Source organism: Austrofundulus limnaeus, unplaced genomic scaffold (assembly GCF_001266775.1).
Source record: "Austrofundulus limnaeus strain Quisiro unplaced genomic scaffold, Austrofundulus_limnaeus-1.0 Scaffold18, whole genome shotgun sequence".
NCBI lineage: Eukaryota > Metazoa > Chordata > Actinopteri > Cyprinodontiformes > Rivulidae > Austrofundulus > Austrofundulus limnaeus.
The window spans coordinates 780,708-793,453 of NW_013952420.1; the positions used below are offsets into that span (position 1 = coordinate 780,708).

Genomic DNA, 12,746 nt, shown 5'->3' on the forward strand with positions numbered 1-12,746 from the left:
CGAAGGCCCATCAGAGGACTGAGAGTCCAAGATAGTTCCTTGATAATTTGACTCGAGGTGACCCCTACAGTTATAAGCATTTTTGCATGTCCAGACACCCTTTTTTCAGATAAATTGGGGGTCTGGGGGGTGGGGGCACTGATTGGTGGACCTGATGGATAGCCCCTCATCAGAGCTAAACAACAGAAGAAAATCTGAAGCTCCTGTTTCATAGTTTTTTAGCAGTAACCATTTTTGTATGTCCAGATACCCTTTTTTCAGATTAATTGGGGGTCTGGGGGGTGGGGGCACTGATTGGTGGGCCTGATGGATAGCCCCTCATCAGAGCTAAACAACCAATGAAAATCTGAAGCTCCTCTGTTTAATAGTTTTTTTTTTAGCTATAACCATTTTTGTATGTCCAGATACCCTTTTTTCAGATTAATTGGGGATCTGGGGGGTGGGGGGCACTGATTGATGGGCCTGATGGATAGAGCTTCATCAGAGCTAAACAACAACAAAAAAAATCTGAAGCTTCTATGTTTAACAGTTTCTGAGTTATAAGCATTTTTGCATGTCCAGACTGGAGTGACATGCAGAGTGGGAATCTCTGGTTTAAAACAGAGAAGGTTTTCATATCAGTGGTTGTTCCCTCATATGTCTTCTGTCCTACTTTGATTAGTTTCATTTTCTGTTTTTGTCCACTTTGTAGATGAATGGCTGGTACTTTCAAGGTGGTCCCGTTTATCGTGCCAGCCTGACCTCTCCCTTTTTATCTTTCAGCCTGTCACCTTCATAATATGAGACGATCTATCAAATCTACAAGCAAACACAATCTCACACAGACATTCATACAAACAAGATGTTTTTTAGGAAGTTTAGCAGCAACTAAAGTTTTCCGTTGAAGAAAACAGTATCAACAGATTTTTATAATAGCTGTCTACATCTTTGTGTATCTACAAGCAACTTATGTCAGCAGTGAGAAATGTCTAAACAAAGGATGAAAATGGAGTTTCTGTTAAAGGAAATACCATTCTTATCAGTCATGTTATTTCACAATATCCACTTAATCCTAACATTTTGAGTCAAAGTATCACCCATCAGACAACATGAATAATAAGAGGTTTCATTAATATGCTGACAAATGTATGGAGAAACTCTAACTCACTGACATTCACTTATTTGAACACCAAAATACCAAACCTACAAATTTTAGGCACATGACTGGAACAACTGCTTTACTCAACGAATCTCTTTATTTTCAAAGCAAGTTAGAGTTTTAGTCGATGGTGAGAGGAGTTCACATCAGACATAAAAGTGAAAACTGAATTAGAAAATAAAAAAACACTTTAAGTTAAAATAGAACAACTACAAATTGAATGTGTAAAACATCAACAAGTTCTGATTTTTTAAATGACAAAGTAAAGATGGGATTTTTTATTGTTTGAGGACATTATGAGATAAGGAATATATAGTCGGTAACAGATAATTTTCACATCATAGTCCATTTTTTTAATTCAGTCTCAGAAGAATACCTTTAGTAAATAGTGCCAAGGTGTTTGCTGCAGAAGTTTATTTGGCCCTTTTTAAATGTGGTTATTTAAATAGAAGTTCCCAATATTTATCTGTTGCTTGCTCGGTGAGCTATAAATTATAATTAGAATAAGGAAAAATGTTTGTCACTCAGCTCAGTGCATTAACACCTGTCTGATCTGAGCAGGCTTTGCTTTTCTGCTTCCTAATGCACATAGACATGGGGACATAAACAAGACGAGCTCATTCTGTTTTTATACTCCAACCACACAGTAATTGATTGTGAATCACAGATCTTTGATCAGTAATTGGACAAAATGCCATTGCCGATGAAGAAATCCATCTCTCTTCCTTACTCACGCTCTCACATTCTCTGTTTTCCTTGTTTGTTTCAAAAGTGATTTATTCACATTACTCCTGTTTTTCCCCTTAATTCTTCAATTTTTTTGCCCACTCTCTCAAATTTTGCTCTCTTGTTCACAATCCCTACTCCTATTTTACTGTCCCCCATCACAGAACAAAGATGGGAATTGGAAGTACCATCCATCCATCTGTCCATCTGTCTTGTGAACTGAATAACTAGAGAATAAGTGAAGTGCTGACTTTTATTGTGGTTTGTGGCTGCTTCTAGGCGTAAATAAGATTCATATAGAAAATTAGGTTGCTGTTAAATACTGTATGTCTTGATTGTTGCTAAATCGAAGCAAACTTATCAAACACAAAGTGTCTATTGCTAGGCCTGTAATTTCACTTAGTTGTTCTAGTGCTGGATAGGAGTCAGTCACTTTGGTGCACCCTAAATGATGACAAAACATGGGTCTGCAAAAGTGTGTGCTTAAGTCCTCTAGGAGCATTGCTACAAATACATTAAATAAATGTGAAGGCAGAGTTTTCTCCGGCTCCACCAACCTCCTCCAGGTCGTCTTTGGCTCCGGCAACTTCCTCCAAGTGCCCGTCAGCTACAACTTTCACCAGTCCCCCATCGTACCCCATTTGCCTCCTCGCCTGCAGCTCCTTTGTTTCACCTGTGCTACAGAGGTTCTCCAGGTCATCCACCAGAACTGTTGCCCTGTGTTGGACTGTATCCGGGCCATCCCCAGAACTTTCTATGTTTTATTTCTAGAATTCCCAGTTATTTTCCTGTCGGTTTTCTGTTTTGATTCTATGTTTTGCATTCGTGTGTTTCCTCTTCCTCCCATTGTCTAATTTTAGTGTAATCTTTGTATTATCCTCAGTGTAAGCCTGCTCATGTGTTCTTCTCTAGTTCCTCCCATGCACACCTGAACCCCATGTCTCTTCCTAGGTGTTCTCTATCATCCCCTTGTTTCCTCACTTATTTTGTGTCTTCACTTCCCTGACTGTTCATTGTGCATCCTGCCACCAGTCTGGTTGGTCCTCCTTGCTCACCATTGTCTTTAAATGTTTTCTTAATTGTTAAGAGTTTTTCTGTTGCATTTTGGTTTTTGTAAATAAATCTTTTGTTTTTGTGGACACCCGAGTTTTGCCTGCTCCCTGGGTAAAATCTACAAACAGCCTGACAATAATATATTAACCTTTGTTTGTCTGCAGCCTCCTTATTGTATCTTTGTTTTTCTTTCTCAGTTTGATCAAGCATGACATGATTCTACAATCAGTCTTTCAGCTCATTATGGTAAGAAACCTTATTGTTAATGTCAATCAGTCAAAATTCTGACAATCTCGGCTGATAAAATACACAAATCAGGATTTGTTTTATTTTTTGCTGTCTAACAACAGCTCAGTTGTATTCTGTTTCAGTCCTCTTCCCTTTTCTCTCTATCCAACCCTTATGTAAATCAGTCTGAGTGGTGCTGACCTGTTAGAGGGCTGGTGTAATTGACTGACAGGTCAGCAATAAAAAGAAGTAAGGGTTAATAGAGTGGGAATATGGACTCAAACACACGACCTTACTCTCTAACACGGGCAACACTCGCTTGCTATCAGCAAAGAATAACAACGTTCCCAGTAAACAATTTATTTTACTGGACCGTTTTTGCTAACACTAATGCACTACAAACATAACACAATTTAGTTTCAGCAAACCAAAATGTGTGTGCTGCAGGAAACAATTTTCTCTTTACACACATGCATGCGCACACATCCTTAATAATGAGTGTTCTGCATGGCTGCCTTCACAACCACGACTGGCTCATGCAGAATTTTTAAACACTGTTATCCAACAGCCTGATTAACTCGTCTCCTGAGTGTTTACTCCTGTCTGAACCACTCATGTCTGGGTCCATTAGTGCTGTCTATGTTGCTCACCTTTGGATTGATTTATGCTGCATAAAATCCTCTGATCTAGACAGAGTACACCTATCAATGGTGATCACACTTGTCATGGAGAAACTCACCTAATTGTTTTTGTCTAGATGATGAAGTAGTTTGGTTTCAGACATTAAAGAACCTCAGGATGCTGGCTAGAATGAGGTTGTTAACTGTTTGGCTGCTTGCTGTTCCTCAGAAGAGAAGGAAACAGATGGCTTACATTCAAACCTTTTCAGACATTACTTGGCAAATCATAGATTAGATATACTGTATTCTAGATACACGGATAGACTACAGTTGCTAAGTGTGTTGAGTTGGCAGAATGCAAGCTTAACTAATGCTTGTCTTTACACAGTCTTCATTGTCAGCATCATGCTTTTTTATTATTCATACTCCAGTGTTTTATTTTTTTTTAAGGTCAGAATGGATTAGTTTTGTGATTTGTTGTTTCGAAAAGGCAGTTAGTCCAAGGTGTGAAGCGATGTCATTGTCTTCAGCCACAGGCAACTGTACATGATGAGCACCCGGCAGACTTATCAGCACATACACAGATCACACTGATGTGTGCAGACCCTCGAGGCAGAGCTGACATATCTTACAGAGGATTAAATACTGAAATTGGGACAGGAGGAGTAGGGAGATATCAAAAAATAAATAAAAAAGAAGATTTAGAGGTTTGGTTAGTTGGAAAAAGAAGTTAAAAAATTGAAGGGAGAAAAAAAAAGAATAAAGTTGTTGGGGGGAAAAAGAAAGGGGAAGATGAAGACTACCGCTTTGACTAGTGTTTCTTTTTAAAAATCAATCTTTATCAAAGGTCAGACTTCTAACATCTTCTGGTACTTCTTGTTGAATTAATTAGTTTGATCTTTTCCAAAGTTCACACACTATTATCAGTTTGTACTACTTGTAACCTTCAGATAGAATTAATCAGTAAAGAAGCAATCCATGTTATGAATATACATCAGTCAGCCATAACATTATGACCTTTGACAATCACTCCTCACATCTGCGCTTATTGATATTATATATTGGCATTTCAAAGGTGTAACATCAAAAAGCCTTAACTATTTGTTGAATACAGATGTGATGGTTTAAGCTGACTCTGTCTTGTCTTTTTTGAAGACCAACAATGTAACCAGTGGAATAGTTCAGAATGCAGTCATCTTACTGTGTAATCTTAGTGGAGACACAGTGCTGGATCTGCAACCACCGCATCAGCAAGGTACAGTATGTCTACAACCTAAACACACCATGATCAAAGATATTAAAAGTGTGTAAAAAATTTTTATGGGACAGGCCAGCTGTCTTCTGCATCTCATTAATGTTAACTGAGGGTCTGGTCCCATGGTGGTCAAGTGTCAGTTGTGGCCTGGTGCATTCCCATTTTGCAGACATTTTTTAGGGGTGTCATAATACATGTTTTTCTCAAACTTAGTATAAGTAAAAATACTTCAGTTTGGATACAGAGTACTTACTGGGTTAGAACCTAAACATTACACCATTGTTATATTTAGAACAAGTTGTCTCTTGTAAAGGTTCGAAATTATTTAGCAAGGATCTCTTATTTTCGGTAAGTATCTTTTTTGTGCAAAAATGAATGGACAAAACACAGTAAGTGACGTGGCTCAGTGAATTTTGAGTTGATCCATTAATAAATGTGATCATTTATTTAAACAATCAAAAAAATCACTACATTACACTAATTTGTGGGCAATCAATTTTCTATAAAGAGTTTTAAGAACCAATAATAACAAGCACATCTCGAGCTTGATTAATTGTCAATCCAGCCCTTAACATAGAAACAGCAAAACTCAAGCTTAGGTCTTGAATAAACCGGAACATTTACTGGTAAATAAAAACTTAGGTTTTGGCAAGGCAGGGGTTTAAGAAAAGGAGGAATAGTAAGATATTAGTTGGTTCCTAACTTTTATCTTATCTTAAAGAATATGAGGAACCAGAAGAGCAGGCGTCTCTCTCGCTCGACATCTGTCAGACCAGCGACACTTGGTAAAAACAGCCAGCTTTACCTGGACGATGACCGTCGAGTCACGATTCAGGTAGTAAGGGAGGTCGAACAGTGGCAAGGAACCGTTAGAGCCTCTTGCTCGCTTGGACTCTCCGAGGCACAATTTACTCTTTCAGAGCCAGCTCAGTCCACATCAGCCACAGGAGAGAAGCGAAGCACTTGGTCCTCGATCTTCAGAATAAAAATTGCTCCCCACAGGAAGTGAAGACAAAGTTGCTTTGTGAAGCTTTAAACTTGTATTTTTGGGCACGACAGGGTGTCATGTCCCATGGCTGTTTAGGTTCTCCATTGGTGTTAAAGGGTCAAACCTACGGCCAAAATGCTGCTTCTCCAACAGGAGAACCAGCTGTGTTGCAGACGCAAGTCAGTCTGTCTCTTTCTAACCACCCAAGCGGAAACTGTGTTAGTCATTAAAGAGGTTTTTTTGGTTCCGCCCTCAGTCAATATGTTTAGTAAAACAGGAAGATAAGGGAAAGTGTTAGTTCAGACTTGCCGTCGCCTTCTGAAGCTTAACAAATGCTGCGTTCCAGTAGTCCTGAGAAGTGGTAATTTCCCTGTTCCCATTGGTAGATTTAAACTGGAACACCCCTCCAGTGGTAATATTCCACTTGTATAGTGGAAGAAATGAAACTGCCCCCAGTTTCGATTTCAAGATGGCGGCTACTCGCAGCTTAAGAATGGTAACTCTGTAACTTTTACTGTTATCTTTCTTAATTTTTTGTGCATGTTTAATCACTCGCACAAGTAGTGCATTTTTTGTGCAATGCTGTACTTATTAAAATCAATGTTTATTTGCATGACGTACGTAGCAGAGCTCTCTTCTTGTCATTGTTTATAATGTAGCAGTTTTGTAGCTAGGTTAGCGGCAACAATACAGTCGCTTGTCGGCTAACTGGAGTGCAGTTTCATATGGTTTGTTGGGAAATGACGTCGCTACCATTTACCAGTTCTGGGAATATGATGTAAATAGAATGCACCAAAAGATTATTGCTTCTGTAGAGTTGCATAATCAAAAACATATGTTGACCTGTTCAGATATTTTCTAATGAGAACTCTTTAAAAATAATGACTGAAAGAATAAATTATTTCAAACTCAAAGACATTTGCAATATGATTCAGACAAGTAAGACATTCATGTTTCATCGTGAACTTAAACCATAATAATGATTAGTTTAGCCAAGTAAGACGTTTCCACAGAAAAATCCATAATATAGCTGAATCATACTGAGGGAGAAAAGCCTGTTTCCTTTTCTCCTGTAACTTTGATAAACATTGTCTAATTATCAAAATGCGTAAAAACTCTTAGTTAAGAGAAAAATAAATCAAATAAAAAGATTATTCTGTTTATTATCTGATTAAGAAAAAGAGAATGTCTCTTTTACAAGTTAAGGTGACCTGCTGTGGCTTAAATTCAGCTTTAACTGGAACATATTTCTGTCTCTTTAAAGTGCCCATCAGAGGTCTGCAGTCAGAGACAGCTGATTATTTTACTCGAGGTGACCCCTACACTCTCCTTCCTTATAGGCCAACAGCCCTTCTGAACGGATCAAATCAAATACTCAGCATAATATTCAGTTTAGTGTTAAACATTTAAAAATAAATAAAAATAACAATTAAGGTTTTGTTTCAACTTGTCTAAATTCCTAAATATTAAACAAAATTTTCACCTGAAATGTAAAGTATAATACATTCAGTATAGTATCGATACCAACAACAATACTGGTGTTGGTATCGGGGCATTTTGTATGAGTATGAATATTTGTAAAAATGCTTGTATTGGAACATGGCTTGGGTTTTTGCTTATTTATTTATTTAATTTTTTTGTGGTTTGCAACATTTTTCCGTGGCTTTTGTTTTATTGGTTTTTGCTTCTGTCTATTCCTTGTGATCGCAGTGTTTTTTTTTTAGCAATTTTTTGTTGCATTTGTTTTTAGTTTGTGTTTAATGAATTGCATCACATCTGTTTGCATTTAGCATTTGTTGTGTATTTAACCATTTGTGATTCATTTGTATGTATCAGCCACCATAAATTTTATCATCAATATTAAATGACTCCATAAAAGCCTAACAAACTTTAGTTATGTCATTTTGTGGAGTCTTTTACACATTAAGTCATTGTTTACATTTTGGTACAGAATATCTTAGCAGTTACAAAGAAAAAGACTATGCTTGTTTTCTTAAATTCCAAAAATAGCTTGATAATTGTTCCTGTGTGTCTGTCTACCTTTCACTCTTTCAATGCCATTCTCTCTATCGTTCACTCTGTGGGTTTAAATCTACTCTCAACCCCTCCTCCTCTTCTGTTTCCTGTGGGTCAGCAGAGCAGCAGTTCACTAGTCAGCATCATTATCATCCAATCAGCTCTCCTCTCAACAAGAAACTGTCAACCCAGCACTAATACTGGTCAGGCAATAATGATATCTCCTCTTTCTTTCTGTTTTACTTGCTTTTGTTTTTCTTTTCATATTCCTTTCTCTTGTCTTGCGCTGTCTTTCTCTGTTTCTAATCTTATTAGCTCCCATTTTGCCCCATCATCTCCTATTTTTCCCCTTCCCTGCTCTCAGTTTTACCCTTGGCCCCATCCTCGATTTTGGTGTCTCCTTTTCTCCCTTGTTTTCGAAGTGGTTCGCTCCGAATCAGCGTGGTGATGGGAGGGAGAATGAGAGAAAAGGAAAAGGAGGAAGCGTGCATAATTGGCTTTTTAAGGTGTGACAGAGAGAGGAGGGAAACTGTAGAGTGTGAGCCTGTGTGTGTGTGTTTTAGGCAATAAAAAAAAGACGCCGAAGAAGAGCAAAACAGGGTGGTGGATTTTGTGTGAAAGTGTGCATCCGTGGAGCAGAGGATTCAGGAGAACCCTGTGTTTGTGTTTGTGTGTGTGTGTGTGTGTGTGTGTGTGTGTGTGTGTGTGTGTGTGTGTGTGTGTGTGTGTGTGTGTGTGTGTNGTGTGTGTGTGTGTGTGTGTGTGTGTGTGGGAAAGAGATGAGGTTCATAATTGGGCAGATTTGCCTCTGACTGAGATAATACCCCCTGGGGAATGAAGACAGACATAGGACAGAGGAAGCAACAAGAAAAAAAGGGCAAAAGATGAAGACAAAGAAGTAAAAAAAGTAAAAAGGAGAAGCAGAAAGGTGACAGAATGAGATACATAGAGAGAGCATGTGCTCCATTTGGGACGAAGACACATGGGACAAATGAGATTATAAGCAATGAATACTGGAAGTTAAAAGGAGTAACGTGGATAGAGAGAAGCAGCAGAGACAAGATAGCTTGACTTCAGGGTTAGAAATGATTCCTAAACAATTTTCTTTTGATTTTATGCAACCAGATTGCTTTATTTTATATTTGAGGGCAGACTGGAGAACATCTAGGCTGTAATTTGATTTTTAGAATGATAAGAACTTGGGCTTCACCACAAAGAGAAAGACCAAGTAATTTAACAGGAAAATGGTTGCATCCATGTATATAGCATCTAAAAATCACCCCAGTACTTCAGAAGTATCTGCGCCCTGAGCTGTCCTTGAGTTTGGTCTTTGGCTGAGTTGCTGATAAAAGATAAGATAAGTAAAACAAGACTATCTTTTAATTAACTAAAAAGTCCTAGGGAACTCTGTTAGAGTCATCTAATTATTTCTTTTGGCCTTTTTTTTTTCAAAACTCAACAACTCAACTGCAACAATTTACAGATCTTAAAATGCCATAATGTATTCACAATGGAACATAGTAGACATGTCAAATGTCTAAACTCAGAAATTGAAAGATTTTTGAAGAAATCTTCTTCATCTAGCTGTTTCCTTTTCAGGGGTTGCCACAGCAAGTCACAGTCCTTTTCATCCTCTGTCCTCAGTCCATCATGTCCCCTCTAACTGTATACATACAGTATATCTCCTCTTTGTTTTGTTCTTTGCAACTCCATCTCTAACCTTTTACAAATATAACCACTGTCCCTCCTCTGTACATGTCCAAGCCATCTCATTTTGGCCTCTAACTTTATCTTTCAGTCGTTCAAATTGTGCAGTACCTCTGATGATTTTGTTCCTAATTGTACTCACCCTCGTTACTACCAAGGAGAACCTCCGCATCTTCAGCTCTGTCATCTCCAGTTGTGTCTCTTTGTCAGTACCACTGTCTCCAAACCATACAACATAGATGACCTCACTACTCTATTATAAATCTTTTCTTTGACCTTTGCTGCCACACTTTTGTCACAAACTTTTCTCCATCCACTCTATCCTGCCTTGACTTTTTTCTTTACATGTTTACCACACTTTCAGCCCTAAGTACTTGAAGTTCTGCCTTTTTGAGACTTCTGTTCCTTGTAGCCTCACTGTGCCACCTGCCTCCCTCTCATTCACACACATGTACTCTGTTTTGCTACGACTGACTTTGATTCCTCTTTTTCAAGTGGCCACCTCTCTAAGTTCTCTTCCACCTGTTCTCTGTTCTCACTGGAAATCACTGCAGAATGTCATCTGCAAACATCACAGTCCACAGGGATTCCTGCTGTCTGGCCCTGCCACACACTTATGTTCCTCAGTTTCCCTCAGGTTACCTTGTAATCTACCCATGTACTCCTGCCTTCCCTGTTACAGGTCACTTTGTATTTTATTTTATTTATTTTACATTTTTTTGGAAATTGGTGGTGACCATTTCCACCCTCTTGGGAAAATCCACCACCATCTTTCCTTTCTGGATTCTTACCTTGACACCAAACCTCACTTCCTGTTTCCTTCACCAACATATGCAGGTCTGCTCCATTCATCACTCTCTGCTCTCTGGGAATACTCTTTATCACTTCTTCTTGTTATTTTGTTGGTTTTTGTTTTCACTCAACGGTCAGTGTTGTGTTGGGTGAAGAGTCAGCATAGGAAAAACTTTTTTTTGTTTTGTTGTTAATTGTGGCCATGGAAAAAGAGATATGAACATCTGCATGCTCAAGTTCAATAGGATCAAACCAGTTGCTCTTCTAGCTAATTTAACAACAGGCTTCAGACAAAAAAATATTTTAAACAAAATACCATGCAGAAGGAAGACCTGCTCAGAGTCCTGCTCTGGTCCTGCTTCTCATGAACAAACACATCCACGAAGTTCTGACCAATCACATGTTCCGAGCAGCAAGGTCCACATTGCAGAGTTCTGACTGGGGGCAATGTACAGGATGTGTGTCACCGGGGGATAGCAGCAGGAGAGCAGATGGAAGTTAAAAAAATATTTGTCACTCAGCAGGGAGAACAAGGTGTGGAACTCTAAGCATAAATCACCTTTAAATGTTTTCAATTGGTAAGAAGTCTGGACTGCAGAAAGGCCAGTTTTCGCACTCTTCTACTATGAATCCACACTGTTGTAATGGTTGATGTATGTGGTTTTATCATTGTCTCGCTGATATATGCAAGGTCTTCCCTGGAATTTCTAATTTAGATTCAAACTTATTTAAATTCAGAACTTTGAAACAGTTTGGGACAATTAAAGTCTTCCAAATTTTCTACAGAAAAACGTTATTTTGAAAGTTCTTTGCTTTTTTAAACAATGTTTTTGCAAACTAGTAAATGTCTGCTCATCTTCTGAGAGATTCAGCCTCTCTAAAATTCTCTTTTTATGGCCAGTCATCTTACTGACCTGTTGCTAATTAAACTAATTAGTTTCAAAATGCTCCTTTAGCTTCTTCTTATTTGTACAACTTGCTTTTACAGTTTTTGTTTCCCCTATGCCAACTTTTTAAAGATGTCTTGCTGCCGTCAAATTAAAACTTGTCTTATTTTTTTAAATAAAAATGTTACAATGTATTGGTTTAAATATTTGATGTGTTTCCCAGAGATTAAAATATGTATTTGCATTTTGTTTTTATTTACATTTTACACGACATACACTTTTTCAGATATGGGGTTGTAGTTCTTGTGGGATTTGCATCAATAGGTTAAAGTGATTTTTTTTCACCAAAAAGCTATCTAAAATGTATTCTTTATTGGTTCCTTCACATTTGTGTAAAATCAATAATAATGCCCCATAGTATATTATATACCACAGTTCTGTCTTCCATATTAATGTTTTTAAATTAGCAAGTCCCCAGAGATAATTGCATTGATGGTTTTCCAACGTGGAAATCAATAAAATACTTTTGGCACCAAGTGTAAAATGTCATTCAGTTTGCTTTAGGAGTTTGCATTGTGTACATTGACATTAATGTATTTATTTTATTTTTGTTTGACAGATAAAATATTCATAGTGAGTCAGATTATATGTTGGTAATTCTCACAATAACTGCAGCAAACTGCAGAACATAGAGGGTAGAAAAAACAGACATAATCAAAGTTTACTCAAGGGTTGGAATGGCTTTAGTGCAGGGGTCAGGTTTGGTCAGAACTAAGAGTCTAATCAGTTGCTAATCAGTCTGTTTTATGTTTTTTATTTTTTGTACAGTCCAAAATAACATTTTCATTGCTTTTATTTGTCAGATGTTGAAAATTTGTTCTCACTTTGAAAGAAAATCACTTTACATGAATGTTAATAATACAACATTCGACATACAAATGATCACCAGAATGAAAGCATTTAAAACAACTTTTCTTTTTTTATTTTGTTGCTGTGTTTTTGTTTTCTCTCTTGTTGCATGTGTAGAGGCACTACAAATGTGTTGTCTTGTGTTTTCTTAATGCATCTCTCTCATGTCTTCTTGTTTCCCTTTCAATCGCTTTTCTCCTTTTTCTCTTCTTTGTTTACTTTTTCTGTCTCCATGTCCATTATAATTAATTAATCCTAAAATAATTTATAATAAAGGTTTAAATACACTCACCGGCCACTTTATTAGGTACACCACGCTAGTAACGGGTTGGACCCCCTTATGCCTTCAGAACTGCCTCAATTCTTCGTGGCATAGATTCAACAAGGTGCTGGAAGTATTCCTCAGAGATTTTGGTCCATATTGATA

At 37.7% G+C, this 12,746-nt stretch overlaps 1 protein-coding gene across 1 annotated transcript in view; it reads left to right on the forward strand.

Annotated features, from left to right (window-relative positions):
- Positions 1 to 12,746, forward strand: part of ulk4 (unc-51 like kinase 4) — a 123,752-nt gene that overhangs the window by 74,120 nt on the left and 36,886 nt on the right. Inside the window, exons 30-31 of the mRNA XM_014003354.1 lie at positions 3,115 to 3,163; positions 4,921 to 5,020. Coding sequence (XP_013858808.1) covers positions 3,115 to 3,163; positions 4,921 to 5,020 — 149 coding nt within the window. The remainder of the gene's footprint in view (positions 1 to 3,114; positions 3,164 to 4,920; positions 5,021 to 12,746) is intronic.